The 27,961-nt window shown below is 42.9% G+C and overlaps 1 protein-coding gene across 1 annotated transcript in view; it reads right to left on the bottom strand.

The window, feature by feature from the left end:
- Nucleotides 1–16,520: 16,520 nt before the first annotated feature.
- The window catches only part of anxa3a (annexin A3a), a 46,477-nt gene continuing 35,036 nt past the window's right edge, over nucleotides 16,521–27,961 (bottom strand). Inside the window, exons 11-12 of the mRNA XM_068004541.1 lie at nucleotides 22,839–22,961; nucleotides 16,521–18,198 (exon numbers count right to left, since the gene is read on the bottom strand). Of these exons, the coding sequence (XP_067860642.1) occupies nucleotides 18,139–18,198; nucleotides 22,839–22,961 (183 nt within the window). The 3' untranslated portion in view covers nucleotides 16,521–18,138. The remainder of the gene's footprint in view (nucleotides 18,199–22,838; nucleotides 22,962–27,961) is intronic.

Below are 27,961 nucleotides of genomic sequence, written 5' to 3' on the forward strand. Positions count from 1 at the left end.
GGGAATCCAAAAGTCTTCTATAGGCATATAAATAGTAAACGGGTAGTAAAAGGAGGTTTGGGGCTGATTAGGGCCCAAAAAGGAGATCTACTCAAGGAGGCAAAGGGCATGGCTGAGGTACTAAATGAGTACTTTGCATCTGTCTTTACCAAGGAAGAAGATGCTGCCAAAGTCACAGTAAAAGAGGAGGTAGTTGAGATATTGGATGGACTAAAAATTGAGAAAGAGGAAGTACTAGAAAGGCTGGCTGTACTTAAAGTAGATAAGTCACCTGGTCCGGATGGGATGCATCCTAGGTTGCTGAGGGAAATTACAGACGTGCTGGTCATAGTCTTCCAATCCTGCTTAGATACGGTGGTGGTGCCAGAGGACTGGAGAATTCCAAATGATACACCATTGTTCAAAAATAATCTGGGACAAAGTTAATCGTCACTTGGACAAATATGGATTAATAAAGGAAAGCCAACACGGATTTGTTAAAGGCAAATCGTGTTTAACTAACTTGATTAAGTTTTTTGATGAGGTAACAGAGAAGGTTGATGAGGGCAATGTTGTTGATGTGTATATGGACTTTCAAAAGGCGTTCGATAAAGTGCCACATAATGGGCTTGTCAGCAAAATTGAAGCCCATGGAATAAAAGGAGCAGTGGCAGCATGGATATGAAATAGGCTAAGTGACAGGAAACAGAGTAGTGATGAACGGTTTGTTTTTTGGACTGGAGGAAGGTATACAGTGGTGTTCCCCAGGGGTCAGTACAAGGACCGCTGCTTTATTTGATATATATTAATGACTTGGACTTGGGTGTACAAGGCACAATTTTGAAATTTGCATATGACACAAAGCTTGGAAGTGTAGTGAACAATGAGGAGGATAGTGATAGACTTCAAAAGGACATAAACAGGCTGGTGGAATGGGCGGACTCAAGGCAGATGAAATTTAATGCAGAGAGTGCAAAGTGATACATTTTGGCAGGAAGAATGAGGAGAGGTAATATAAACTAAATGGTACAATTCTAAAGTGGGTACACTTTAGACCTGGGGGTATACGAGCACAAATCTTTGAAGGTGGCAGGACAAGATGAGAAAGCGGTTCAAAAAGCACACGGGATCCTGGGCTTTATAAATAGAGGCATAGGGCTCGATTTTCGGACCCCCGAGCTGGCGGGTTTGTGGCGGGGGGCTCCAAAAATCGGGGATTCCCGGGGCGGGTCCGGAGCCCGGCTCCAAACCGCCCACTTCCGGGTTCCCCACTGACGCGCTTACATGCACGCGCAGCCCCCGCATGCGGGACTCCCACCGGCAATTAAAGCCGGCGGGATGTCGCTTAAGGTAATTATTTTGATAGTTCAGGTCATAAGGAGACCTGATTGACATGATATTTTAGGAGGGGTGGGATTTTTATCTCAACTGAGCGTGTTTCCCGTACTGGGGGAAACACTCCCAATTGAAATGGACGTGTTGCAGCCACCAGCCTGTGGCAGTTGCTAAGGTCCAATTGACAGGTGGGAGGGGGGAGACCCTCACTCATTGCAGGAGGCCACTCTGTCACTTTGGACAAAGTTTGGCCTCCACCACCCTCCTCCTAACAATAAAATTCACAAACTTGCAACCTCAACCCCGGTGTGCAGATACATTTACCTACCTTGCGGACCCCCTCAAACGTACATCTTCCGGATGGGGGCCTCCATAGCTGCAGTCATGACCTCCTCGGAGGACGAACAGCATCACCAGCCTCACCGGCCACACCGTCCACCTCTGACACTTGGAGCTCCACAACACAGTGCTGTGACACATCCACCTGCACAGCAGGAGGGAGGCCAACCGCAGAGAGAGATGCGTCGCAGAAGGCACTACCCTCGCCACAGGGTCTACAGACCGAGGCTCAGCTTCCTGGACCTCTCTGAGCAGCAGTGCACACGGAGGCTCAGAGTTACTCGACATGTAGTCGTGGACATCTGCAGCCTTCTTCATGCCGAGCTGCTCCCGGCTGGCCCGAGCACCATCTTCTTACCTGTCACTGTCAAAGTCACCACTGCCCTCAACAACTTCTCCTCCACATCCTTCCAGGGTGCCACCGGGGACATCGCCGACGTCTCTCAGTTGTCTGCACAAAAGAGCCGTGCAAATACACCTACACCCACTCTGCAGTGACACAATGGGTGGCATCAGTTGTGGGTCTTCATAGTGATCCTCAGGAAAGGGCATTATTGCACAAACCAAACAAGATTCGCAAAGATGTGGCAGTAGTGGTGACAATATAATATGTAGTGTGAGTTGATCAGAAATCAAATATAATTAAAAACCATGACAAACCCTCAAACACCCTTGTCCGTTCCCTTCATGCTCACGACACGTTTGCCTTACGCTTCCTACTGCACATATGTGATGCGTCCCCTGTGGCTGCAGCACAGGTAGTGGCAGGTTGAGTGAGGCTGACCGTGAAAGAGATGCATGAGTGGGTGAGTATGAGATAGAGCCCATGAGATTGTATGAGGATTGGGTTGAGTGGTAGTGGTGGGATGAGTACTGGCGAGGTGAGTAAGTGCAGGTAAGATGAGGATGAGCTTTGAGTGGGTATGAGGAGTGATGTGGTAGAGTAGTATTGGCAGTGCAGAAGGAGATGTGGGTTGGGGGCGGTGATGTGGCAGACGGAGTGTAGGGGAATGAGTAAGTGTACTCACTTCGGCTGACCTACTTCGGTAATTGAAGCGCCTCCTGCACTGTATGCAGGTGCACGATATGTTGGTGGTGCAGGTGACCTCCTCTGCCACCTCGAGTCAGGCCTTCTTGGTGGCAGAGGCCTTCTTGGTTCCTCCCGCCCGCTGGGGAGAAGATCTCTGAAATCCCCCTCCTCCTCACCCCATCCAATAAGACCTGGAGTGAGGTATCTTTAAACCTGGGAGCAGCCTTCCCCCTGGGCTGCTCCATGCTGTAATTTTGCCTATTTTCTGCAGCATCTGTCAGTGGAGGACTGTCCCTTTAAATAGGGTTCCTCCAGCTGACAGCCTATGATGCGCCTGCGCAGTCCGCCCGCTGCGCAGCTTTCCAGTGCAAAACCCGAAAGCAAAGATAAGTACCTTCAATCAAGCTGCGATTGGGTGCGGAGCACCCCGATTTCACTGGGCGCGTTACCGTCCTCCTAATATCGGGCCCATAGAGTGCAAAAGCAAGGAAGTTATGTTGAACCTTTGTAATGATGTGGAGATGCCGGTGATGAACTGGGGTTAACAATTGTAAACAATTTTACAACACCAAGTTATAGTCCAACGATTTTATTTTTAATCCCACAAGCTTTCGGGGGCTTTCCCCTTCCTCAGGCAGTGTGGAAAAGACAATTTCGAATCCTTTGCATTTTAAGATCACAGAACAAAGCCTGGTGATTACTGCCCGTTGCCAAGGCAATCACAGTGAGCAGACAGAGAGGTGTCATCTAAAAGGCCACTGAATATACAACCCCCCAAAAAAAAAGAGAGAGAGAGAGATAAGGAAGACAGTCAATGACCCGTTATATTAAAAACAGATAACATTTGTTCGCTGGTGGGGTTACGTGTAGTGTGACATGAACCCAAGATCCCGGTTGAGGACGTCCTCATGGGTGCGGAACTTGGCTATTAATTTCTGCTCGACGATTTTGCGTTGTCGTGTGTCTCGAAGGCCGCCTTGGAGTACGCTTATCCGAAGGTCGGTGGCTGAATGTCCATGACTGCTGAAGTGTTCCCCGACAGGGAGAGAACCCTCCTGTTTGGCGATTGTTGCGCGGTGTCCGTTCATCCGTTGTCGCAGCGTCTGCATGGTCTCGCCAATGTACCATGCTCTGGGGCATCCTTTCCTGCAACGTATGAGGTAGACAACGTTGGCCGAGTCACAGGAGTATGAACCGTGCACCTGGTGGGTGGTGTCCTCTCGTGTGATGGTGGTATCTGTGTCGATGATCTGGCATGTCTTGCAGAGGTTACCGTGGCAGGGTTGTGTGGTGTCGTGGACGCTGTTCTCTTGAAGGCTGGGTAATTTGCTGTGAACGATGGTTTGTTTGAGGTTGGGTGGCTGTTTAAAGGCGAGTAGTGGAGGTGTGGGGATGGCCATAGCGAGGTGTTCGTCATCATTGATGACATGTTGAAGGCTGCGGAGAACATGGCGTAGTTTCTCCGCTCCGGGGAAGTACTGGACGACGAAGGGTACTCTGTTGGTTGCGTCCCGTGTTAGTCTTCTGAGACTAACCAGTGTTGTAAAACACTGGTTCGGCTACAACTGATGTGAAGGCCTCAGAGAGGCTGCAGAAACGATTTACTAGAATGATTCCAGGGATGAGGGACCTCAGTTATGTGAGTAGACTGGAGAAGCTGGGATTGTTCTCCTTAGAGCAGAGAAGGTTGAGAGGAAATCTGATAGAAGTGTTCAAAATCGTGACTGGTTTAGATCAAGTAAATAAAGAGAACTGTTCCCATTGGTGGAAGAGTTGAGAACCAGAGGACACAGATTTAAGGTGATTGGCAAAAGAAACAAAGGCGAGATGAGGAAAAACTATTTTCCGCAGCGAGTAGTTATGATCTGGAATGTGCTGCCTGAAAGGGTGATGGAAGCAGCTTCAATCATGGCTTTCAAAAAGGAATTGGATAAATACTTGAAGGGAAAAAATTTGCAGTGCTATGGGGAAAGAGCAGGGGAATGGGACTAACTGGATTGCTCTTACAAAGAGCTGGCATGAGCTCGATTGGCCAAGTGGCCTCCTTCTGTAACCATTCTATGATTCAAAACAAATCTTAACAACTAAATATAAATCTTCCCAAGCTACTTTTTTTTCAGCAGATATTTGGAAACTAACTTCTGAAAAGTCATATTTTAATATAACAAAAAGTTTATAATTCAGTTAAAATTGAGGTCAGTGAACCTCCTTGCCCCTCACCCCCTCACCATGAGGGTTATATCATTGTATTCCTATATTCATGCAAGATTTTCATCATATAAAAGTACAAGTGAAGTGGTGCATTGGGTATTTGGTGAAATTTGCATACAACCTTTCATCATAAAAATTATATAAATTTGCATTCAAGGCTTCATTTGGTTTAAATTGAATTTATCTGAACCAATTGTAATATATTGTTGAACAATTTTTACCTTAGTAGTTGCTTTCCTGTGGCATTGCTTACAGACAGAATTTTTTAAAAAATCACCTTTAACTGTCCCAGGACTTGCCTCCCCCTCTCTCTCTTCTGCTCTCCCTCTTGGATCTGATTGATGAAAGGGAACATATTCTACAACGTTATGATATATGGTTCTAGCTTCACATATACACAGATTTTTAATAATGTAGATTGATAATTTTTAATAGTGAAGTCATGGCCTGAACAGTGTAGTAGGAAGTATGGCAGTTTTTCAACACAAGTTTCTATAGTTGCAATCAGCATTTACTGGTACTAAGTAAGAACACTCAACTGTTTGAACTGTATTGCACTGCCATGGCTCATGGGAAAGTACTTCAGGCCAAATTGTTACATCATTTATACATGGAACAAGTTCCATATCCCAAGGTACAAGTTACCTTGTATATTCTTGCTGCCGATATGCAGTGTGCACAAAAATGAAGCAGTAAATAAAAAAATACCCTTAAATTGAAGAGCTTTACATTTCCTGCCAAGCTTAAACATCAGTTTTCCACTGAATGTTAACAAAACATAAACACAGTTTAATCAGGCACAACTCTGTAAACAATTCATTTTCAAACACATTTAATCCAATAAAAATGACTAATTTTTTGTTCCTTATTGTTATGAAAAACTACAGCCATCCTTCCTGGTGACCTGCATCCTGTCATTTGCAGCCGCACTTCCTTTTCAAGTCCTTAGTGTATATGGAAGCAGCAAATTTGTTGTGTTCCTTACTTCAACTACATTATCGGTTATTAATAAGTGCAATACTTCATTTCTTGGTTAGTTGTAATAAACTATATGGGATAATAAATATCAACAACACATGCAGGGTTATGCAGGGTTATTTATGGTCTGTGCCACTAAACGTCATGTTTAGTGACATAAACACATCCATGGCACTGCACAAAATGTTTTTAGGCCCCTTAGAGATCAATAAGAAAGAGGTCTTTCCCCCCATTCTGTCAAAAACATTTAATTCACGAGATATTGAGAAGGGGAAATTACCCCATAGTCATCTCTCCTTCCCAGTAATATAAATTATATATAATAATTTAAAACTTAAAATAAATCAGTGCCTTTAGGCATTTATCGAACTCCAGGTGAAGTCATTGATGGGGCTGCCCCGTGGGAACAACAGCTTGGGGAGAGTTCAGTAATAATGGCCCAGAAATTTCTGGAAAAATAGTGGCAAATTAACGGCACCCGCCATTATTAGTTCACAAAAAATCCAGCAACTTGTGGTGAAGAAGAGATAAGCTATGAGTTACATCGAGTCTCTAAAGAAGCTCAACACCATCCAGAACAAAGTAACCCGCATGATTGATACCCCATCCACCACCCGAAACATTCACTCCCTCCACCACCGACGCACCGTGGCTGCAGTGTGTACCATCCACAGGATGCACTGCAGAAACTCGCCAAGGCTTTTTCGACAGCACCTCCTAAACCCGCGACCTCTACCACCTAGAAGGACAAGGGCAGCAGGCACATGGGAACAACACCACCTGCACACACCATCCTGACTTGGAAATATATCGCCGTTCCTTCATCGTCGTAGGTCAAAATCCTGGAACTCCCTTCCTAACAGCACTGTGGGAGAATGTTCACCACACATACTTCAGCGGTTCAAGAAGGCGGCTCACCACCACCTTCTCAAGGGCAATTAGGGATGGGCAAGAAATGCTGGCCTTACCAGCGACGCCCACATCCCATGAACGAATAAAAAAAAGCACAGAAACAGGACATTCGGCCCAACTGGTCTATGTCAGCGTTTATACTCCACACGAGCCTCCTCCCTCCCTACTTCATGTAAGCCTATCAGCATACCCTTCTATTCTTTTCTCCCTCATGTGCTTATCCAGCTTTCCCTTAAATGCATCTACACTATTTGCCTTAACTATTCCTTGTGGTGGCAAGTTCCACATTCTTATCACTCTTTGGGTAAAGAAGTTTCTCCTGAATTCCCTACTGGATTTATTAGTGACTATCATAAATTTATGGCCCCTAGTTCTGGTATCCCCTGCAAGTGGAAACATCTTTTCTACGTCTACCCTATCAAACCCTTTCACAATCTTAAAGACCTCTACCAGGTCACCCCTCAGTCTTCTCTTTTCCAGCCTGCTCAATCTTTGCTGATAGGTATAACCTCTCAGTTCTGGCATCATCCTAGTAAATCACGCCACATAAAGAGATATTAGGACAGGTGACCAAAAACTTGGTCAAAGAGGTAGGTTTTAAGGAGCAACTTAAAGGAGAAGAGATAGAGAGGCAGAAAGATTTAGAGAGGGGATTCCAGAGCTTAGGGCCTAGGCAGCTGAAGGCATGGCCGCTAATGATGGAGCGATAGAAATCGGGGATGCAAAAAAGGCCAGAATTGGAGGAGTGCAGAGATCTCTGAGGGTTGTAGGGCTGGAGGAGGTTACAGAGATAGGGAAGGGCGAGGCCATGGAGGGATTTGAAAACAAGGATGAGAATTTTAAAATTCTGGCCTATTTAAATAGGCGTGCTGAATTCCTGTGCCCCATTCTTTTCCATTTCACCCCAAACCTGCCCTAAATAGTTGTCGCCACTATATCAGTGGCAGCAAGAGCTGCTGCAACGTATCTCTGAGGTGGATACCACACTGAGGAGAACTTTTTTTGTGCTGCTACTAAAGGTTGGTATTTCTTTGCCTGCACAGCGACCTTTTTAGTACTTTGAAGGTTGTGTCAGGTCCTTTGCTGCTACTTCTTTCAGCTCTGCTCAAAGTACTGCTTTGCACTTTAAACATGCATTGTTCAATGGTAATACCTTTACTTTGCTGTTATGAAGAGGAAGAGGATGAAGACAAGGAAGAGACTAGATTGGAGGCTCTTAGAGTCAGGCATCATTGAAAGGACCTCTTCCCTACGTGTGGACACTCACTAAGCAGGGTCTACAGACCAAGAAGGTCTTAACAGTAATGAAGAAAATAATTGCACTAAAGATTGACAAATCCCCAGTCCCAGATGGTTTCCATCCCGAGGTTTTAAAGGAAGTAGGTGAGAACATTGCAGAAGCCCTAACTATAATCTTCCAAAGTTCTCTCAATTCAGGAACTGTTCATTTAGATTGGAAAATTCCACTATTTAAGAAAGGTGAGAGAGGGAATTATAGACCAGTTAGCCTAACATCTGTTGTCAGGAAATTACTAGAGTCTATAATTAAGAATAGAGTGACTGAACAGCCTGAAAATTTTCAACTGATCAGAGAGAGCCAGCATGGATTTGTATAGGGTAGGTCATGCCTGACAAACCTGATTGAATTTTTTGAAGAGGTGACTAAAGTAGTGGACAGGGGAATGTCTAGGGATGTTGTTTACATTGACTTCCAAAAGGCATTCAATAAAGTCCCTCTAAGGGACTAAAGTTGAAGCTCATGGAATTGAGGGCAAATTATTGACCTGGTTAGGAAATTGGCTGAGTGGCAGGAGACAGAGAGTAGGGATAATGGGCAGGTACTCAAATTGGCAGGACGTGACTAATGGTGTTCCACAGGGATCTGTGTTGGGGTCCCAACTATTCATTGCATTTATTAACGACTTAGATGACTGGATAGAGAGCCACATATCCAAGTTTGCCAATGACACAAAGATAGGCAGCATTGTAAGCAGTGTAGATGGAAGTATAAAATTACAGGGAGATACTAATAGATTAACTGAATGGGTAAAACTGTGGCAAATGGATTTCAATGTAGGCAAGTGTGAGGTCATCCACTTTGGACCTAAAAAGGATAGATCAGGATACTTTCTAAATGGTGAAACGCTCAAAACAGTGGAGGTCCAAAGAGACTTAGGGGTCCATGTACATTGATCATTAAAACGTCATGGAAAGGTACAGAAAATAATCAAAAAGGCTAATGGAATGCTAGCCTTTATATCTAGAGGATTAGAATACTAGTGGGTAGAAGTTATGCTCCAGCTATACAAAGCCCTGATTAGACCAACCTGAAGTATTGTGTTCAGTTCTGGGCACCGCACCTTAGGAAGGATATATTGGCCTTGGAGGGAGTGCAGCGAAGATTTACTAGAATGATACCTGGACTCCAAGAGTTAAATTACGAGGAGAGATTACACAAACTAGGGTTGCATTCCCTGGAATTTAGAAAATTAAGAGGTGATTTGAACGAAGTTTTCAAGATATTAAAGGGAACTGATCGGGTAGATAGAGAGAAACTATTTCTGCTGGTTGGGGAGTCTAGGGCTAGGAGACATAGCCTAAAAATTAGAACCAGGACTTTCAGGAGTGAAGTTAGGAATCACTTTTATACACAAAGGGTGGTAGAAGTTTGGAACTCCCTTCCACAGTTGATGCTAGCTCAATTGTTACTTTTAAATCTGAGATTGATAGATTTTTGTTAACCAAAGGTATTAAGGGATATGGGGCTAAGGTGGGTATATGGAGTTAGGTTACATATCAGCCATGATCTAACTGAATGGCTAAACAGGCTTGAGGGGCTAAATGACCTACTCCTGTTGCTATCTCCCTAATTAGGCATCCCCATAGCATGAAGAGCATGCAAAACAAACAGAGAAAATGGAACAGGAGAGCCGGCAACCAGCTGCCAGAGTAAGGGGATAACTGAGAACTTTCAGAACATTAAGATTGATTCACCAAATAAAGTCACTTCACATCTGCCGATCTCAGGATGTGGGCCACATGAAGAGGTTGCATTGATTGCCCATCCTTAGTTGTCCTTAGAGGATGGTATGTGATTTGAAGGAAAACTTGGAGATGATGATGTTCCCACAACATTGCTACTCTTGTCTTTCTCATTGGTAGAGGTCACAGGGATGGAGGTGTTGTTGCATTGTATCCTGCAAATAGTACATATTGCAGCAACTTTGTGCCAGTGATGGATGGGGTGGATATTGAGTCCAGTGGCAGTGGTGCCTATCAAGCAAAATGGCCTGTCCAGGATGTTGTCAAGCTTTTTGAGTGTTGTTGCAGCTGCACTCATCTAGGCGAGTGGTGAATATTCCATCACATGCCTGACTTGAGCCTTGTAGATGGTAGAGAGGCTTTGAGTAGGTCAGGATGTGAGCCACTCGTCATAGAGCACCCAGTCTCCGCCCTGCTCTTGTAGCCATAGTGCTGATATGGCTGGCCCAGTTCAGCTTCTACTCAGTGGTGACCCCCAAGATGTTGACAGTCAGGGGAGATGGCTGAACTTTCTCTTGTTCAAGTTGGTCATTACATGAAGGGAGTGTGTAATGACAACTTGTCATGTTTTAGAATGTATGGGGTAGATTTTTGTCTGTATTGTCTGGGCATGAATTATCATGTAATTCATGTCCTAACAGTAGAGACAAAATTCTACCCCATACATTCTATCCTTATTTTTATAATTTCATTTGCTTGGGCGGATTGCAGGGAGGAAAATCAGGCAGTGACAGAGCCAATGGAAATGAAAATGGGGGGAGATGTATTACCGGTGGCTGAATTGATATTGCCAGTTTTACACCAAAATCAAAATTATTCCCTTGTGTGCAATGCCACAGAAGATTGAGTGGTATTATACAACTATTATAGCATTAATGTTATTGAATCAATATATGTTCTAAATTTACCATAAGATTAAAAATGAGAGATCAGTAGACAGTTACATTATTATAATCTGTCGTGTCTACAATCACATACTTTTCTAAATGTAGGATTATTCAAATTATGGGGAAATGCGGGATTGAGTGAATTTCCTCAGGGCTTCTCCCGCTCCATCTCCATAACTTCAGTGGTTTCCGTCAATTTTCTGCCAAAGTGATGGTGGCAGAGAAGGAGAAGCCCTGAGGAAATTCACCCCCTGTGATTCTTCAGTTTTTATTGAATGATACTTGTATCACCATACATTTATCAACCATCACATTGTGCTGGAAGGTCATGCAGCAAATCATTATTTATTGATATATATTACAAATAAACTCTAGATTGACCATTAATTGATCACAATATGTGTACTGCATTACACAATTATATGAAACCGCAAAAAAGAAAAATGGGACAATTAAAACAAATTACCAAATTTTAAAAAAAGTAGCAGGAAACAAACCCGTAAAACTTCTAACTTCAAAAAGCTTTAAATTTTTTAGTAAGACTTGATTAAAAAAAAACCTTAATCACACTTGCTAACAAGGAAGCAGTATTTCAATACAAGAACAATTTAAGAAATATACAAGGTAAGTAGACTTAATTTATGCCAAATTACAGTATCACATGAATAACTTCAATTTGTCTGGAGTGCCACTGACAATAAATGATTTGTGCTTGTAAACTTCTAAGAAACCATTCAATGCCCACAATAAATAATTGCTTCAACAATTATGATACACTAGAATGATTTTTAAAAAATGAGATATCAGAATATTATTTGTTGGTTCTATTTGGTTTATTTGAAATTTCCTGTAATTTATCTCACAATATTTAAAGTACATTTCAATTATATGAAGGAAAAAAAGCTTTACATAATCAGTGGATGAAAACAACAATCTTAAAGTGACAGTGTCTGATGGACACCTTTGTTTATAAACCATGGGGCAATGATTGGACAATTTCAATTTCTGCTTTAATTCAATTTATATGTCATAAATCACAATATGACTGCACCTAATTAATCCAATTACATTTCCATTTGTTTTTGCGCTACATCTGAAATTATGTTGATGTTTTGTATGTGTACAATTTCTATTGATAACACCCATGCAGAGAAATAATAGTGAAAATAAGCATCATATTTCCACTGGTATAATCTGATTACAAACTGACGCAAGAAGTCTACTGTATTCTCGTGGACAACAAAATATTTATTCAGATTAATTTTATTTAGTTGATAACATCCTACAAGTGTTCCTTGACAAAATGGGAATATCTTTGAGGCTCTGCTCCTGGTGTCAAGCCTCACTTGATGGGAGTGCAAGTGGAAGACGAGACAAGGCTATAACATAATAGAGCCAATTCTGCTCCTGTCGAGTGAGGTTTCACACTAGGAGTGGAGACTCACAAAATGATTCCATGTATTTCATGTATGAGAGCTATCTCCATGCTTCCCTGGTAGCTTATTTGGTAATTATAACATCTGGCATCGCACTGAGCACTACAAACCAGGAAGATCCCAGCTTTCATCGGGTGTATTAGCTGATTTCAGACAGGGTGGCAGTAGAGAAGCTATAATTTGGCCTCAGTGCCCCTTAAATGAGAGAGGAAACCAGTCAAGGTTCAATTCTTGATTGTTATCCAAGCACTCTTCCTGTAAAGTGCATTTACATGGACAGCACGTAAGGAGAGGATTGGGATTGGCTGTGTCAGCCTACAGTTCTATGTCCTTCTATCTCAACATATTCATTAAATATTTTTAAAATGAGTTAATTCAATAAAGCATTAAGTTATTTCCTTGGGAATCTATTTCAAACATCTACTTTGATTTGTGCCACAATGATAGTGAAAGCCAGGGTTTGCAGTTACTTGCACTGTGAAGAAATGTTATATATTTGGAGCCTTTTGCACAGCAAATTAAAACACCTGCTCTGTCCTTTCACCTCTAAAACTTGAGGTCAACACTTCCAAAAGACAAAGGGGATAACAGTTTATTCTGTTCCATAGAGCAATATGGGACAGCATATATTAAATTTATGAAGACTCAGTCCAGTTCCCAGTGGATATGAAATCACAGCTTAAACATAAGAATATGAGAAACAGGAGCAGGAGTAGGCCATACGACCCCTCAAGCCTGCTCCACCATTCAATCAGATCATGGCTGAACTTCAACCTCAACTCCACTTTCCTGCAAGATCCCCATATCCCCTGTTTCCCCAAAAATCTATTGATCTCAGCCTTGAATCTCCTCAACGACTCAGCATCCACAGCCCTCTGGGGTAGAGAATTCCAAAGATTCACAACCCTGAGTGAAGAAATTCCTCCTCATCTCAGTCTTAAATGGCCGACCCCTTATCCTGTGACTATGCCTCCTAGTTCTAGACTCTCCAGCCAGGGGAAACAACCTCTCAGCATCTACCCTGTCAAGCCCCCTCAGAATCTTACACGTTTCAATGAGATCGCCTCTCATTCTTCTAAACTCCAGAGAATATGACCCATTCCACCCACCCTCTCCTCATAGGACAACCTTCTCATCCCAGGAATTAATCTAGCGAACCTTCGTTGCACCGCCTCCAAGGCAAGTATATCCTTCCTTAGATAAGGAGACCAAAACTGTACACAGCACTCCAGGTGAGGTCTCACTGAAGCCCTGTACAATTGTAGTAAGACTTCCTTACTCTTGTACTCCAACCCCCTTGCAATAAAGGCCAACATGCCATTTGCCTTCCTAATTGCTTGCTGTACCTGCATGCTAACTTTTTGTGTTTCTTGTACCAGGATACCCAAGTCTTTCTGGACGCGAACATTTGATAGTTTCTCACCATTTAAAAAATATTCTGTTTTTCTATTCTTCCTACCAAAGTGAATAACCTCACATTTCTCCACATTATACTCCTTCTGCCATCTTCTTGCCCACTCACTTAACCTGCCTATATCCCTTTGCAGACTCTGTGTCTTCCTCACAGCTTACTTTTGCACCTAGCTTTGTATTGTCAGCAAACTTGGATACATCACACTCGGTCCCTTCATCTAAGTCATTAATATAGATTGTGAATAGCTGATGCCCAAGCACCGATCCTTGTGGCACCCCACTAGTTACAGCCTGCCAACCTGAGAATGACCCGTTTATCCCTACTCTCAGTTTTCTGTCCATTAACCAATCCTCTATCCATGCTACTGTATTACCCCCAACCCCATGATCCCTTATCTTGTGTAACAACCTTTTATGTGGCACCTTATCGAATGCCTTTTAAAAATCCAAATATACGACATCCACTGGCTCCCCTTTATCTACCCTGCTAGTTACATCCTCAAAAAAACTGTAATAAATTTATTAAACATGATTCCCCTTTCATAAAACCACATTGACTTTGCCTAATCATATTATAATGTTCTACATGCCTTGTTACCACTTCCTTAATATTGGATTCCAACATTTTCCCGATGACTGAGGTCAGGCTAACTGTAGTTCACGGTTTTCTCTCTCCCTCCTTTCTTGAATAGCGGGGTTACATTTGCTACCTTCGAATCTGCTGGGCCCGTTTTGGAATTTTGGAAGATCATAACCAACGCATCCACTATCTCTGCAACCACCTCTTTTAAAACCCTTGGCCATCAGGTCCAGGTAATTTATCAGCTTTTATTCCCTTTAGTTTCTCAAGTACTTTTTCTCTAATGATAATAATTACTTTAAGTTCTGCACTCTCATTTGACCCTTGGTTCCCCACTATTCCTGGTATGCTTTTTGTGTCTTCTACTGTGAAGACAGATACAAACTATTTGTTTAACACAGCTGCCATTTCCTTATTCCCCATTAGAACTTCTCCTGTCTCAGCCTCTAGGGGACCAACATTTACTTTTGCTACTTTCTTCCTTTTTACATACTTGTAGAATCTCTTACAATCTGTTTTTATATTTCTTGCTAGTTTACTTTCATATTCTATTTTCTCCCTTTTTATCAATGTTTTGGTCGTCCTTTGTTGGTTTCTAAAACTCTCCCAATCCTCAGGCTTACTACTCTTCTTGGCAACATTGTCGGTCTCTTCTTTTAATCTGAAACTATCCTTAACTTCTTTAGTTAGCCATGGGTGGATCACTTTTCCCATGGAGTTTTTATTTCTCAATGGAATGTATATTTGTTGAGACTATTGAAATATTTCTTTAAATGTTTGCCATTGCTTTTTAACTGACATACCCTTTATTTTAATTTCCCAATCTAGCTTAGCCAACTTGGTCTTCATACCTACGTAATTGGCTTTATTTAAGTTTAAGACTCCAGTTTCGGACTTAATTATGTCACTCTCAAATTCAATGTGAAATTCTATCATATTATGATCACTCTTCCCCAGAGGATCCTTTACTGTGAGATTACTAATTAACTCTGTCTCATTACACAAGATCTAAAATAGCCTGTTCCCTAGTTGGTTCCATGACATATTGCTCTAGGAAATCGTCTCAAATGCGTTCCATGAATGCATTAAAACTACTTTCAGATTCGGCATTCCTGGGATTTGGCAAACTCCCGCTTAGCATCCATACGAACAAGGAGTGAGGAGAATGGAAATGTCATGATGTTATATTTAACTTCAACTTCAAAAGAGGAATTTTAAGTGCATTGTCATTGTAATGCAGAAGTGCTCTGTTTTGCACCTGATTCATATCATATCTAACCTGGGAATGTCCAGTATTGCTACCAAGTGTAAAGTTGAAAATGTTCCAATTACCAGCACTGTCATTATTCACATTTCCAATCGTTAATTGCATATTGCGCGTTCAGACTTTATTTTATGTTCTGGTTTCCCTTACAAAATATTACTTTGGTCTCAATTTAACTTTCTTTAAGGTTTAAGTATTTGCATATTAGGATAAATAATGATAGCAGATTTCTGTTTGCCATGTACCTGGTTTGTTAATATTTTTAGCAAAATACATGCCTCCCAATATTTACGGGGAGGTGGTGAGGGAGCTTGTCAACGTCCTGGAAACCTGGAAATCCCGGGAAGGCAGTTCAGCAGGACCTTATTAGAATTTTTTTACTCCGTTTCCCGCCCGGCAGCCAGCCAGATTGAGAGGCTGGCCGGCTGCCGGGCAGGAAAGCTAGCGGTAAAAGGCAGCAGCCAGGGACTGCTGAGGACGGTCCCTGACAATTGAGAAGATTGGGGGTCAGTTGGGGGTGGGGGTAGTCAGAGCATGGCAGCGAGGAGGGAGGGAGAGATCGCATGGTAAGGGGGGGGGAGTGGAACACATCACGAGGTGATCAGCCGATCGCGGGGGAGTTGGCTGATCGCAGGAAGGGAGCCAGATCATGGCAGGTTTGCTTAAGGGGCCAACAAGCAATGCTGGAAAAGCACTTACCTGATGGATCTGGCAGCTCCCGCCTCCCTTCAGCTGCCGGGTTTCCCGAGCCCTGAGAAATCCAGTTGGCCAATGTTAAATTTAAGTGGCTGCCAAAATCTGAGGAATGGAGTCTCATTAACATATTAAAATCACTGACCCACCTCTCCAGAGCAGTTTGCTCGGCTGTCCCCCAACCCGCTGCGGGAAAACCGGAAGTCGGTGCGTTCACGGCAGATTGGGTTCAGGTTTCACATTGTTAGCAATTTAATCCCTCCCACATCCTTCCCCCCGACACTCTTCCGCCCATCGTGGGGGGTGGGGGCTGGTTCACATTACCCCCCATGTTGTCTGCTTTATAAGCTGAGCCTTTCCAATTAAAGATAGAGACAATAAGGAAATAATTCATAGAGCTTTGTTTTGAAATGTATGTGTTATATAATTTTTTTTATTAAGGTAATACAGAGATGTTACAAAGCATAATGAAAAAATGCAGTTGAACAGAACTAAAGCAAGCACAGCTCTTAAGTAACAGTATCTGCAAGCAAAGAAAATCATTTAAACGTTAACAGTTTTAATTCTGAATAAGCAAACTAGTTACAATTAATTTAGCAGTTTACTAAAGAAATGCTGCTACAGACTAATTATTAAGGCTTTAATTTTTAATTTTAAAATGAAGGCTGGAATGTCTGTGAAACTTTATAACCAAAGTGGACAATGCCAGTCAGTCGCTGTAGACATGGCTACTCTTGAACTGCTTTGTCTGTATTCTTTACCATTTTTGAGATGGCAAAATATGATAGGTCATGCAAACTTTTATCAGCATAAGTACGCTGCAATATTGCAATATATATAATTAATTGCTTTCCAAGACTCTCAGATGTTCTGGAGACTCACTGAAATGGATAGATTTCTTCTACTCTCCAAGAAGACAATATGCATCTCAGCTCTTACTTCCATTTTTAAAAAATCAACAACAAAAACCTTTAAGGTATGTGGCACGGATCAGTTAAACCACCAAAAATAAATCACGATAAAGCAACATCAACAGAATGTTCATGTTGTGTACACAACACAAATGAGCCCATCATATACTACACACAAGGTGTAGACATGTAGGGCACAGCGTTTTTTTGGTATTAGAGGTGCTCCATAGAAAAATCACCTGGAAAATATATTTTTTTAAACCTAGAACACAGTGTTTTCTGTGACTTGAATGTTCATTTGAGCAGTGCAGGTAGAAAATTATTAAATTTGTCAGCAACTATTTGGTGTAGTGAATCTATTCAAAATCAGACCAAACGGCTCTTTAACTTCTAGTTCATTGAATAACAAATTATAGAGTTCTCACACTGTTGGGTGCATTTTTTCCATATCAGTTTTGCCATCAGTATAGGGCACTGACTCCATTATCATAGTATGAGGTTAAAGATATTGGGAAAAGACACTGGATTCTACCATGACAATGAGCAGCCTTGACTGGTATCGGGATTGAATGAAAGATCAGAGAGAACATTGTTATTTGACCATTCATATTGTGAAAATGGCAAGATTAAAGAGAAGAAAATCAAATCAAACAATTCAATGACAGACAATGTAATTGAATAAACTTTTGTTAATCTATAAAGAAAAACTGGCATACACAAAAGTACCTATAGGTTATATCTAATTCCAGGCAACAATCTCTACACTACTCTAAAACCGGAACCCCTTCCAGTAGAATTCCCACCAACAATAACTGAGTCAGAGATTAGAGTAAATCCAGAACCATTAATTTGTTGAGTGATTTTACAGAATAGGAGCTGGAAATAACATCAAACTCCCTTCTTCTCTCTTTGACCCAGTTTAACACCCTCCGGGGAGGCAGGAACCAATCTGTCTGTTATCACACATTTAAAACTGAGCAATTAAGATGCAATATAGTAGATTATTACTAGACAATTAAATTACTATTTCTTTCACTCTAATTAAAAGGTTCACAAACATAAGCTCATCTATTCTCTACATTAAAATCCAAACTGCACCATTAATTTGTTCATCTGTTTAATGGCAGTTTAATTTCCTGTTCCACAGATTTTAAGCAAAGTAGTCCTGTAATCTCCAGAAGTTTCATCCTAAAATCAGAAATAAGTAGACAGTAAAATATCATTTAGAAAAAAATTTAATGCCACGATGTTGAAACACTCAATGTGCTAGCCAAACCATATTTAATAGTCGAGTCCAAAACTAAAACCCTGCACAAGAAAACCCTTCCTGCTGTTTTTCTTTTGTAAGAATAGGTTATCCTTCTTCTAAGTCACAGTTCCATCTTTCTTTGTTCAGAGAATTACCTCTACGAGTTGGGAAAGAGTAAGTTCAAGGCTGAAGTGGGGCGGATGCAGAGTCCAACAGCGGGTTGTGAGGAGAGAACGGAGCTGGAGGTGAACATTTGGGGCCGGATGGCGCATGATGGAAGGAGAGAAGGAAGAGCTGGATCCAGGAGGTAAGTCCAGGATCACAGTATTGGCTGGTGTAAGAGTGCTGCAAAGTGGGTCGCAATGCTCCTTAAACTAAATTTACAGCTTGTGGAAGTCAAGGCATCTCTACATCAGATAATTTCTCTAAGTTTATTCCTTAGCACATATGACAATCCACTGATCAAAAAAAAATCACATTATTTAAAATTACAATATTATTAAAAGCTTTCCTCTCTATCTGAGCTAGGGTGGGAAGTGTGATGACGGCTGTATCTCGAAGAAAGGTTTTTTTATGCTGCATGAAATCAGGTAGATTTTTTTTCTGCAGTGTGACTGGGGAGAAACTTGAAACAAGGTTTTTGCATAATATGATTGCCTATTTTCACCTTTTCCTTATTCATCAATTAGAAAAACACAGAAACTTAACCAATGAAGAAGAAAACTGACTGAAGGCACAATGGTCACAACACAGATGACAGACTCAATTTACATGGCAGATACAAGACATTTTACTATGAAGACACAAGGATAAAGTCAGATATCCTGCACTCCTAGCAGACAGCCTTGCTCAAAAAGTGGAGATCAAAGATAGGGCTACAACATCATAACCCAATTCACTGATCTGCAATCCTGTCAAGTGAAGCTCTTCGCTGGGAGAACAGGATCACTGAATAAATCCTATACTGTGAATTTTAGTTGGTTTTTGGCTCATCTGTGTGCGGTCATTGCTGGTACTGACTGTGAAACTCAATGGAGTATATTTTCTGAGTATAGTCCGGTGGCAGGCCAGGTTATTCACTACTGGTGCGTTCTTCAACATATTTCGGCAAATAATGCGCATAATGATGTTAAAGGTTTAACAATTATGAGGTCATTGTCCATAGTCATCGTGAAACAATTTACATCCGAGTAACAGGAAATCAATGGCAAGCATGTAATATGTTAATTTTGTAAATAAACAAAATAAAATAAATTCTATCCCGAGTAATATTGCTTTCAATTATCATAGTCATAGTCTGTTGCAGCACAGAAGGAGGCCATTCGGCCCATCGTGCCTGTGCCGGTTCTTTGAAAGAGCTATCCAATTAGTCTCACACCCCCGTTCTTTCCTCAGTAAATTTTTTCCCTTCAATTATTTACTCAATTCTCTTTTTAAAGTTATTATTGAATCTGCTTCCACCACCCTTTCAGGCAGTGCATTCCAGATCATAACAACTCTCTGTGTAAAAAAGTGTTTCCTCATGTCGCCTCTGGTTCTTTTGCCAATTACCTTAAATTTATGTCCTGTGGTCACTGGCCCTTCTGCCACTGGAAACAGTATCTCCTTATTTACTCTATCAAAACCGTTCATGATTTTGAACACCTCTATCAAATCTCCTCTTAAGCTTCTCAGCTCTAAGGAGAACAACCCCAGCTTCTCCAATCTCTCCACATAACTGATGTCCCTTACCCCTGGTACCATTCTAGTAAATCTCTTCTGCACCCTCTCTCAGGCCTTGACATCCATCCTAAATCTGATTTTCTAACAGGAGAAGGAGATGACGTGAAGTGTGGTGCAGTGATTGTAGGAGAGTGAAGGGAAGCAGGGCGGGAAGTATCGTGAGTAGTAACGCTGCAGGTTTGAGGAGAGTTGTTGATGTAAGAGGTTAGATTCTTACCTTGACCTCACTGGTGAGGTCATTAAACTGTTTTCTGTACTGCAGCCATGTCCTCAGAGCTACACACCTGGCATTAATCTCCTCAGTGACCTCTTCCCACTTGCGGCGCAAGGGTTACCTGGAGGGCTTTCTGCCCCCACACCCGCCCAGGGAACAGCTTGGACCAGGGTCGACAGCTTGGACCAGCGTCTCCAAAGCTGCATACGAGAGCCTGGGTGCCCTCACTGTACCTCTTCCTTGCTGACTGCAGCCAGAGTGCACCTTTGGTGCTGCCTTTAAGTGTTGTCAGTGAAGTCTGATTTCCCACGTCCCCAAACAGACATGCAACGAATAGGTAATGCAGGAATCACTGGCTGCACGCCTGACTCATGATAATGAGCTGGTAGTACCAATTTCACGTGGTCCCTGTGATCTGTTTTTAGCTTTTTAGGTGCACCGAATTTCTCGGCCCAAGTGGTGTGGGAAATGGAAGTGTCCAGCTGGTGAAGCAGTGATTGCTCTTGTGAGCTTTGGGCTGAGGTTCTAACTCTGCCCCAAATAAACCTGTTAAAATAGCAGGGGACGTGAGTGTGGTGTGGACAAGGTGAATACCAGGCTGCCGATACTTTATCCCCCCTCACCCCCATGTTCTCATCGGGTGCCCCCAAGTGGTGGGAATTGGAAACATAGAAACATAGAAAATAGGAGCAGGAGTAGGCCGTTCGGCCCTTCGAGCCTGCTCCACCATTCAATATGATCATGGCTGATCCTCTATCTCAATACCATATTCCCGCGCTCTCCCCATACCCCTTGATGCCTTTTGTGTCTAGAAATCTATCTATCGCCTTCTTAAATATATTCAGTGACTTGGCCTCCATAGCCTTCTGTGGTAGAGAATTCCACAGGTTCACCAACCTCTGAGTGAAGAAATTTCTCCTTATCTCAGTCCTAAATGTCCTACCCTATATCCTGAGACTGTGACCCCTCGTTCTGGACCCCCCAGCCAGGGGAAACATCCTCCCTGCATCTAGTCTGTCTAGCCCTGTCAGAATTTTATATGTTTCAATGAGATCCCCTCTCATTCTTCTAAACTCGAGTGAATACAGGCCGAGTTGACCCAATCTCTCCTCATACGACAGTCCTGCCAACCCAGGAATCAGTCTGGTGAACCTTCGCTGCACTCCCTCTATGACAAATTTTCATCTTCACTGCATGGGTGGTAATCTGGCAGAGCACATCGCATGACTGTTATAAAACCCATCCAATTTTCATTGGTGAAGATGAAAATTTACTCTATTGTGTCTTACCTCAGTACTTCCACTTTGTGAAAATCTGAAGTACATGACTTCTACTACTTAAACTAGTGCTTCAGCTAAGTGATTCCCCAGTGGGAGAAGGAAATGTGGTGGCATTTTGAACTGTACGCTTGAATGACAAATGTTCTTAGCTCCAAAAAAGGCAACCCTCCTTTGCAGAAATTCCTTGATTAGCATCTCTGGAGCTGTATTCTCAAAAGGATCAGATCTGCTCTAGTCCCTTCGTGCTGCCATCCTGAACTGCTATTAGCAAAAGTTTCAAATTGGCAATGTGCAGTTCAGCATTAATTGTGAATGGGAATAAATGGATAGCTCTTTCAAAGAGCCGGCACAGGCACGATGGGCCAAATGGCCTCCTCCTGTGCTGTACCTACTATGATACTATGATGCAAAATGCATTGCAATCCTGCTGGCATTATGACAGTATCACATAATTAGCCCCAATAAGAATGTTTCTGTGTCAGTGGAAAGTCTTTTTTTTTAAATCTATCAACCATCTGATCATGTAAAAAGAAATCAGAGTTTATGCCCTACTAGAATTCATCGTCAAAGACTGAACTGAATGAAATCATGTTAGGAACTGTACATCTCAGTAAAATAATAAGCAGGATTTGATTCTGGAGTAAATTAATCCTAGTATGTACTTTCAGCAGTTTACTGTTGGCTATCTAAAGCACACTGTAAACTATGAAAGACCCAATGCTTATTTACAGCTTAACCAGAAAAGACCAACATTGCAGCATATTTACATTCATGTCGCAGAATAATTGGGAATGATAATGAATTCATAGTATCATAGTAGGTACAGCACAGGAGGAGGTCATTTGGCCCATTGTGCCTGTGCCGACTCTTCGAAAGAGCTATCCAATTAGTCCCATTCTTCTGCTCTTTACCCATAGCCCTGTAAAATTTTTTCCCTTCAAGTATTTATCCAATTCCCTTTTGAAAGTTACTATTGAATCTGCTTCCACCCATCCTTTCAGGCAGTGCATTCCAGATCATTACAACTCGCTGCGTTAAAAATGTTTCCTCGTCGCCTCTGGTTCTTTTGCTGATCACTTTAAATCTGTGTCCTCTGGTTACCAACCCTTCTGCCACTGGAAACAGTTTCTCCTTATTTACTCTATCAAAGCCATTCATGATTTTGAACACCTCTATTAAATCTCCCCATTCATTTCAAATTTTTATCTGCTTCATTTGTTGCTGATCATAGAGAATTCTAAAGCCCCATTGTATCAGCTGAAGGTCATCAAAACAAGAGGCTTCAATGACAGAGATTGAGGAGGAAAACTGTCAAGGCAGTAGAAAAAAAAGTTATGTTTACCAATGAAGATTGCAGACCTACCTTGATAGTAGCGTACAGGGATTTGCCATACAGTTTAATGTACTCATCTTGAATGTCCAGGAGGTCAATTTCTGACCTGCTGACCAAGATTCTTGTGAGAGTATTCTCGTCAGTGCCAAGACCCTGCAAAAGAATACCATGCTCTTATTATATCAGTGCCACTGAATGCAAAATGATTCCTGTTTGGTATGCGAGATATCAGCATGCACTGTTTTTGTATGTGAGCACATCAGAAATCCTATGTTGATCACCGTTGTAATGTCATCAAACCCCTATTGCATTTTGCATTAAAAAAGGTACTGCCTTGTTCCAAATCCTCTATTAGATGTTAGATATAGGGTTATTCTACAAAAAAAAAATGCTCCTAGGGACTAAATTGTAACAGGTTCTAAAATTTTTAATAATCACCAGTGCCATAAATCATCCATTCTGATCATAATGATTGTGTAACAGATAAGCACTGTATTTCACTTTACATATATAAAGACCTGAATGCTGGGGTTTGCAAATTGTAGATTCACCATATTAAATCAGGGGCTCTTTTGGTTCAATATTTATCATTGTAGTCTTTATTAGTACAGTTACACTCCATGGGGATGATTTTGATGTCTCGGACTGGCATAAACGGGGTGGTGGCACTAGGATTGACTTAATGTGCCATTCCCAATGACAGTGTAGGCCTCTGCCTCTTCCCCAGGACCCACTGCTGGGTGGCGGGAGCACCCGGCCTGAGTCAGGCGGTAGGCCATTTTAATATTCAAGTCAGAGTCCTATGAGGTATATAGGATCCCTACTGCCAGTTTAGGTCAGTACTGGGCGGACTGTGCGCTGTGCAGGCTCTGCCCAGTGTCAGCTGGCGGTCCAGCCGAAGGAGAGCCCAGCAGGTAAGTTTTAATTTATTTTTCAGGTGCTGCGAGGAGCAGGAATCCACAAAAACAACCTGGGCCACTGCTGCATCAATCCTGCTCCTTTCTAGGACTGGAGCTGCTCCCAGACCTACCTTTTTTCGGCCCAAGTCAGCTTCCAGGCTACCCAATATTGCCTGCAGCTCGCCTGAAGTGCCGAGTGGATGATCTATCTCAGCCTCCTCCCAATATCCCCACCATCACGGAAGCCAGTCTTCGGCCAATTCGATTCACTCCATGTGATATCAAGAAACAGCTGAGTGCACTGGATACAGCAAAGGCTATGGGCCCCGACAACATCCCAGCTGTAGTGCTGAAGATTTGTGCTCCAGAACTAGCTGCGCCTCTAGCCAAGCTGTTCCAGTACAGCTACAACACTGGCATCTACCCGACAATGTGGAAAATTGCCCAGGTATGTCCTGTCCACAAAAAGCAGGACAAATCCAATCCGGCCAATTACCGCCCCATCAGTCTACTCTCAATCATCAGCAAAGTGATGGAAGGTGTCGTCGACAGTGCTATCAAGCGGCACTTACTCACCAATAACCTGCTCACCGATGCTCCGTTTGGGTTCCGCCAGGACCACTCGGCTCCAGACCTCATTACAGCCTTGGTCCAAACATGGACAAAAGAGCTGAATTCCAGAGGTGAGGTGAGAGTGACTGCCCTTGACATCAAGGCAGCATTTGACCGAGTGTGGCACCAAGGAGCCCTAGTAAAATTGAAGTCCATGGGAATCAGGGGGAAAACTCTCCAGTGGCTGGAGTCATACCTAGCACAAAGGAAGATGGTAGTGGTTGTTGGAGGCCAATCATCTCAGCCCCAGGGCATTGCTGCAGGAGTTCCTCAGGGCAGTGTCCTAGGCCCAACCATCTTCAGCTGCTTCATCAATGACCTTCCCTCCATCATAAGGTCAGAAATGGGGATGTTCGCTGATGACTGCACAGTGTTCAGTTCCATTCGCAACCCCTCAGATAATGAAGCAGTCCGAGCCCGCATGCAGCAAGACCTGGACAACATCCAGGCTTGGGCTCATAAGTGGCAAGTAACATTCGCACCAGATAAGTGCCAGGCAATGACCATCTCCAACAAGAGAGAGTCTAACCACCTCCCCTTGACATTCAACGGCATTACCATCGCCGAATCCCCCACCATCAACATCCTGGGGGTCACCATTGACCAGAAACTGAACTGGACCAGCCATATAAATACTGTGGCTACGAGAGCAGGTCAGAGGCTGGGTATTCTGTGGCGAGTGACTCACCTCCTGACTCCCCAAAGCCTTTCCACCATCTACAAGGCACAAGTCAGGAGTGTGATGGAATACTCTCCACTTGCCTGGATGAATGCAGCTCCAACAACACTCAAGAAGCTCGACACCATCCAAGATTAAGCAGCCCGCTTGATTGGCACCCCATCCACCACCCTAAACATTCACTCCCTTCACCACCGGCGCACTGTGGCTGCAGTGTGCACCATCCACAGGATGCACTGCAGCAACTCGCCAAGGCTTCTTCGACAGCACCTCCCAAACCCGCGACCTCTACCACCTAGAAGGACAAGAGCAGCAGGCGCATGGGAACACCACCACCTGCACGTTCCCCTCCAAGTCACACACCATCCCGACTTGGAAATATATCGCCGTTCCTTCATTGTCGCTGGGTCAAAATCCTGGAACTCCCTTCCTAACAGCACTGTGGGAGAACCGTCACCACACGGACTGCAGCGGTTCAAGAAGGCGGCTCACCACCACCTTCTCGAGGGCAATTAGGGATGGGCAGTAAATGCCGGCCTCGCCAGCGACGCCCACATCCCGTGAACGAATAAAAAAAAAATAATGAGGCCCGCCCCTCAAAATGGACTGGATCTCCTGTCGGGGTGAAAATCCACCCCCATGTCCTGTACTATTGCAAAGCAGTTTTCATATTGCGGTGACACGAGATAAGCAGCATAACTGTAGCTGGACTTGCATTAATTAGACATTTTGTTTGACCCAGCTGGAGGAAGTAGTCTCGCATCACTTTAGGACTCCAATTCCAAACAGTGTGAAGCCAATTTTTTAAACTTTAAGATTAAAGCATCTTTAATCTCCAGTATTAGTGAACACCTGCTTGCCTCATGGACTTTTCTCTTTTCAAACTTTTGAGAGGTGAAATCCAGTCAAGACCAATTTTACCATCTTTATCTTTGAAATTTTTGAATCAGAAAGCAATAGTTACAATATATGAATGTTAAAAAACTCAAGGATAAATATAAATAAATAAAATTAAATTTAAGGAAAGAGGTTAACATGACACTATAAGGGTAATTTTCCAATTCTGTGATCTTGGTAGGGTGCCCACTGGCAGCGAGTATCAGAATGTTGGGCGTGCACACCGCACCATTTTCAAATGACCCCTTATATACTGAAAATTGCTGTTGATATGTTACCAAACTGGCACTTAATGGGCTACTGTCAAATTCCTCTCTTCTGGACTAAATGGAGGCATTAACCCATTTTAAATAAATGGACTAATGCCTCTGTTCAATTGTGGAGAGAAGAATTTAATGCATATATGTTAAACATTCTTAAAATAACATTGCTGACAGTAATTTCCCAGTTTATATAGAGCAGAAAAGCAGTAATGCAATAATAACAAACTTAAATACATGTGCTTAACTGTCAAACGCTTGATGTAAGATTAAACCAATCAACAGGAATATCGAAAAATCATTTTAGCTAAACCAAAAGGCATTTGAACAAGGAATAAACCCAAGAATTTTAGAAGCCCTATCAGGATTTATATTGCGAGGATGGGCCAGAACAGCATGTCATGCAATTTGCACAAGAGAAAGATCACTCCAAAATACACAGAACAAGAATCTGGGACAGAGAATGAACACTGCACTGGAGAGGGGGGGGTGATGAGTAAAAATCACAGGAAAATGGGCAAGTAACAATACAGGGAGAAGAAGGGACAGGTGCAGCTAGACCCGTGCTTGGGATAGGTGCGAATGCAGGGGGAAGCCCATCCAACTGAGATCCTGGTGGTGGGGTGGGGGGGGGTCAGAGATCGGGGGGGGGGGGGGGGTGGGGGAGGTCGGACATAGTGGGAGGATGTGGTTGGACATAATGGGGGGGGGGCAGTCGGACGTATGGGACGGGGAGGGGGTTGGCAGATAAGCATGTTGGGCCTGGGGGAAGCACTCCTGCTCCTCTGTACCCACCAGCAGTGCACTAAAGGTACTTACAAGTTGATCCGGGCCTTCTCACCTCCTCTTACGTGACGTGAAGCAGTAGGCCCGGGAATCCCGGACCCCAGAAGTTATAAATAAAAATGCTGTTAAAATGGAGGCACGCAGCCTCCTTAAAAGATTTCACTGACCGACCCGCCTCCTGAGAGCAGGTTGGTTGTCCGCCCCTTGACCCGCCTCTTGGAGTAGAGTTATACTTTTCCACAATTTTTACCTTCCCACCTGCCCCCAACCCACCCATTCTTAGGGTTAAAATTTACCCCTAAGTGCCAGTAACTTACCAACTGTACCATCCAGACCCCTTAATAAAATCACTTAAAGTGAAGATTAAAACTATTACATAGAATTACACAGAACGAACAGCAAAGAAACAGGCCATTCGGCCCAACAGGTTCATGCCAGTGTTTATGCTCCACACGAGCCCCCTCCCTCATAATAAAAATTATTAAAAGACTATATTCTCTTTTAAGATGGAGAGTTAGATTCTATTATTGCTGGATTGTCTCTAAATATCATGAACCATGGCTAATTCTGTTTAGTGGGGCTCAACAGTGCCTATGTTTTAATTGTCTTTATTAGTGATGCTACAGGATTAGTGTGATGTGCTGCCACGGAGACATCGGGGATAATATAGCATGGGAAATAATGGCAACCAAACTTTGACCTTTTCCCAGTGATGTACATTCCTCACTCTGCACTGTCGAGATGAGGGGGTTTAAAAGGATATAGAGGCACTGGAGAAGGTGCAAAAAAGATTTACTAGGGTGATACCAGAACTGAGAGGTTATACCTATCAGGAAAGATTGAGCAGGCTGGGGCTCCTATCTCTAGAAAAGAGAAGACTGAGAGAAGATGTTTCCACTTGCGGGGGAGGCCAGAACTAGGGGCCATAAATATAACATAGTCACTAATAAATCCAGTAAGGAATTCAGGAGAAACTTCTTTACCCAGAGAGTGGTTAGAATGTGGAACTTGCTACCACAA

The sequence above is a fragment of the Heptranchias perlo genome, chromosome 1, assembly GCF_035084215.1.
Source record: "Heptranchias perlo isolate sHepPer1 chromosome 1, sHepPer1.hap1, whole genome shotgun sequence".
NCBI classification, from domain to species: Eukaryota; Metazoa; Chordata; class Chondrichthyes; order Hexanchiformes; family Hexanchidae; genus Heptranchias; species Heptranchias perlo.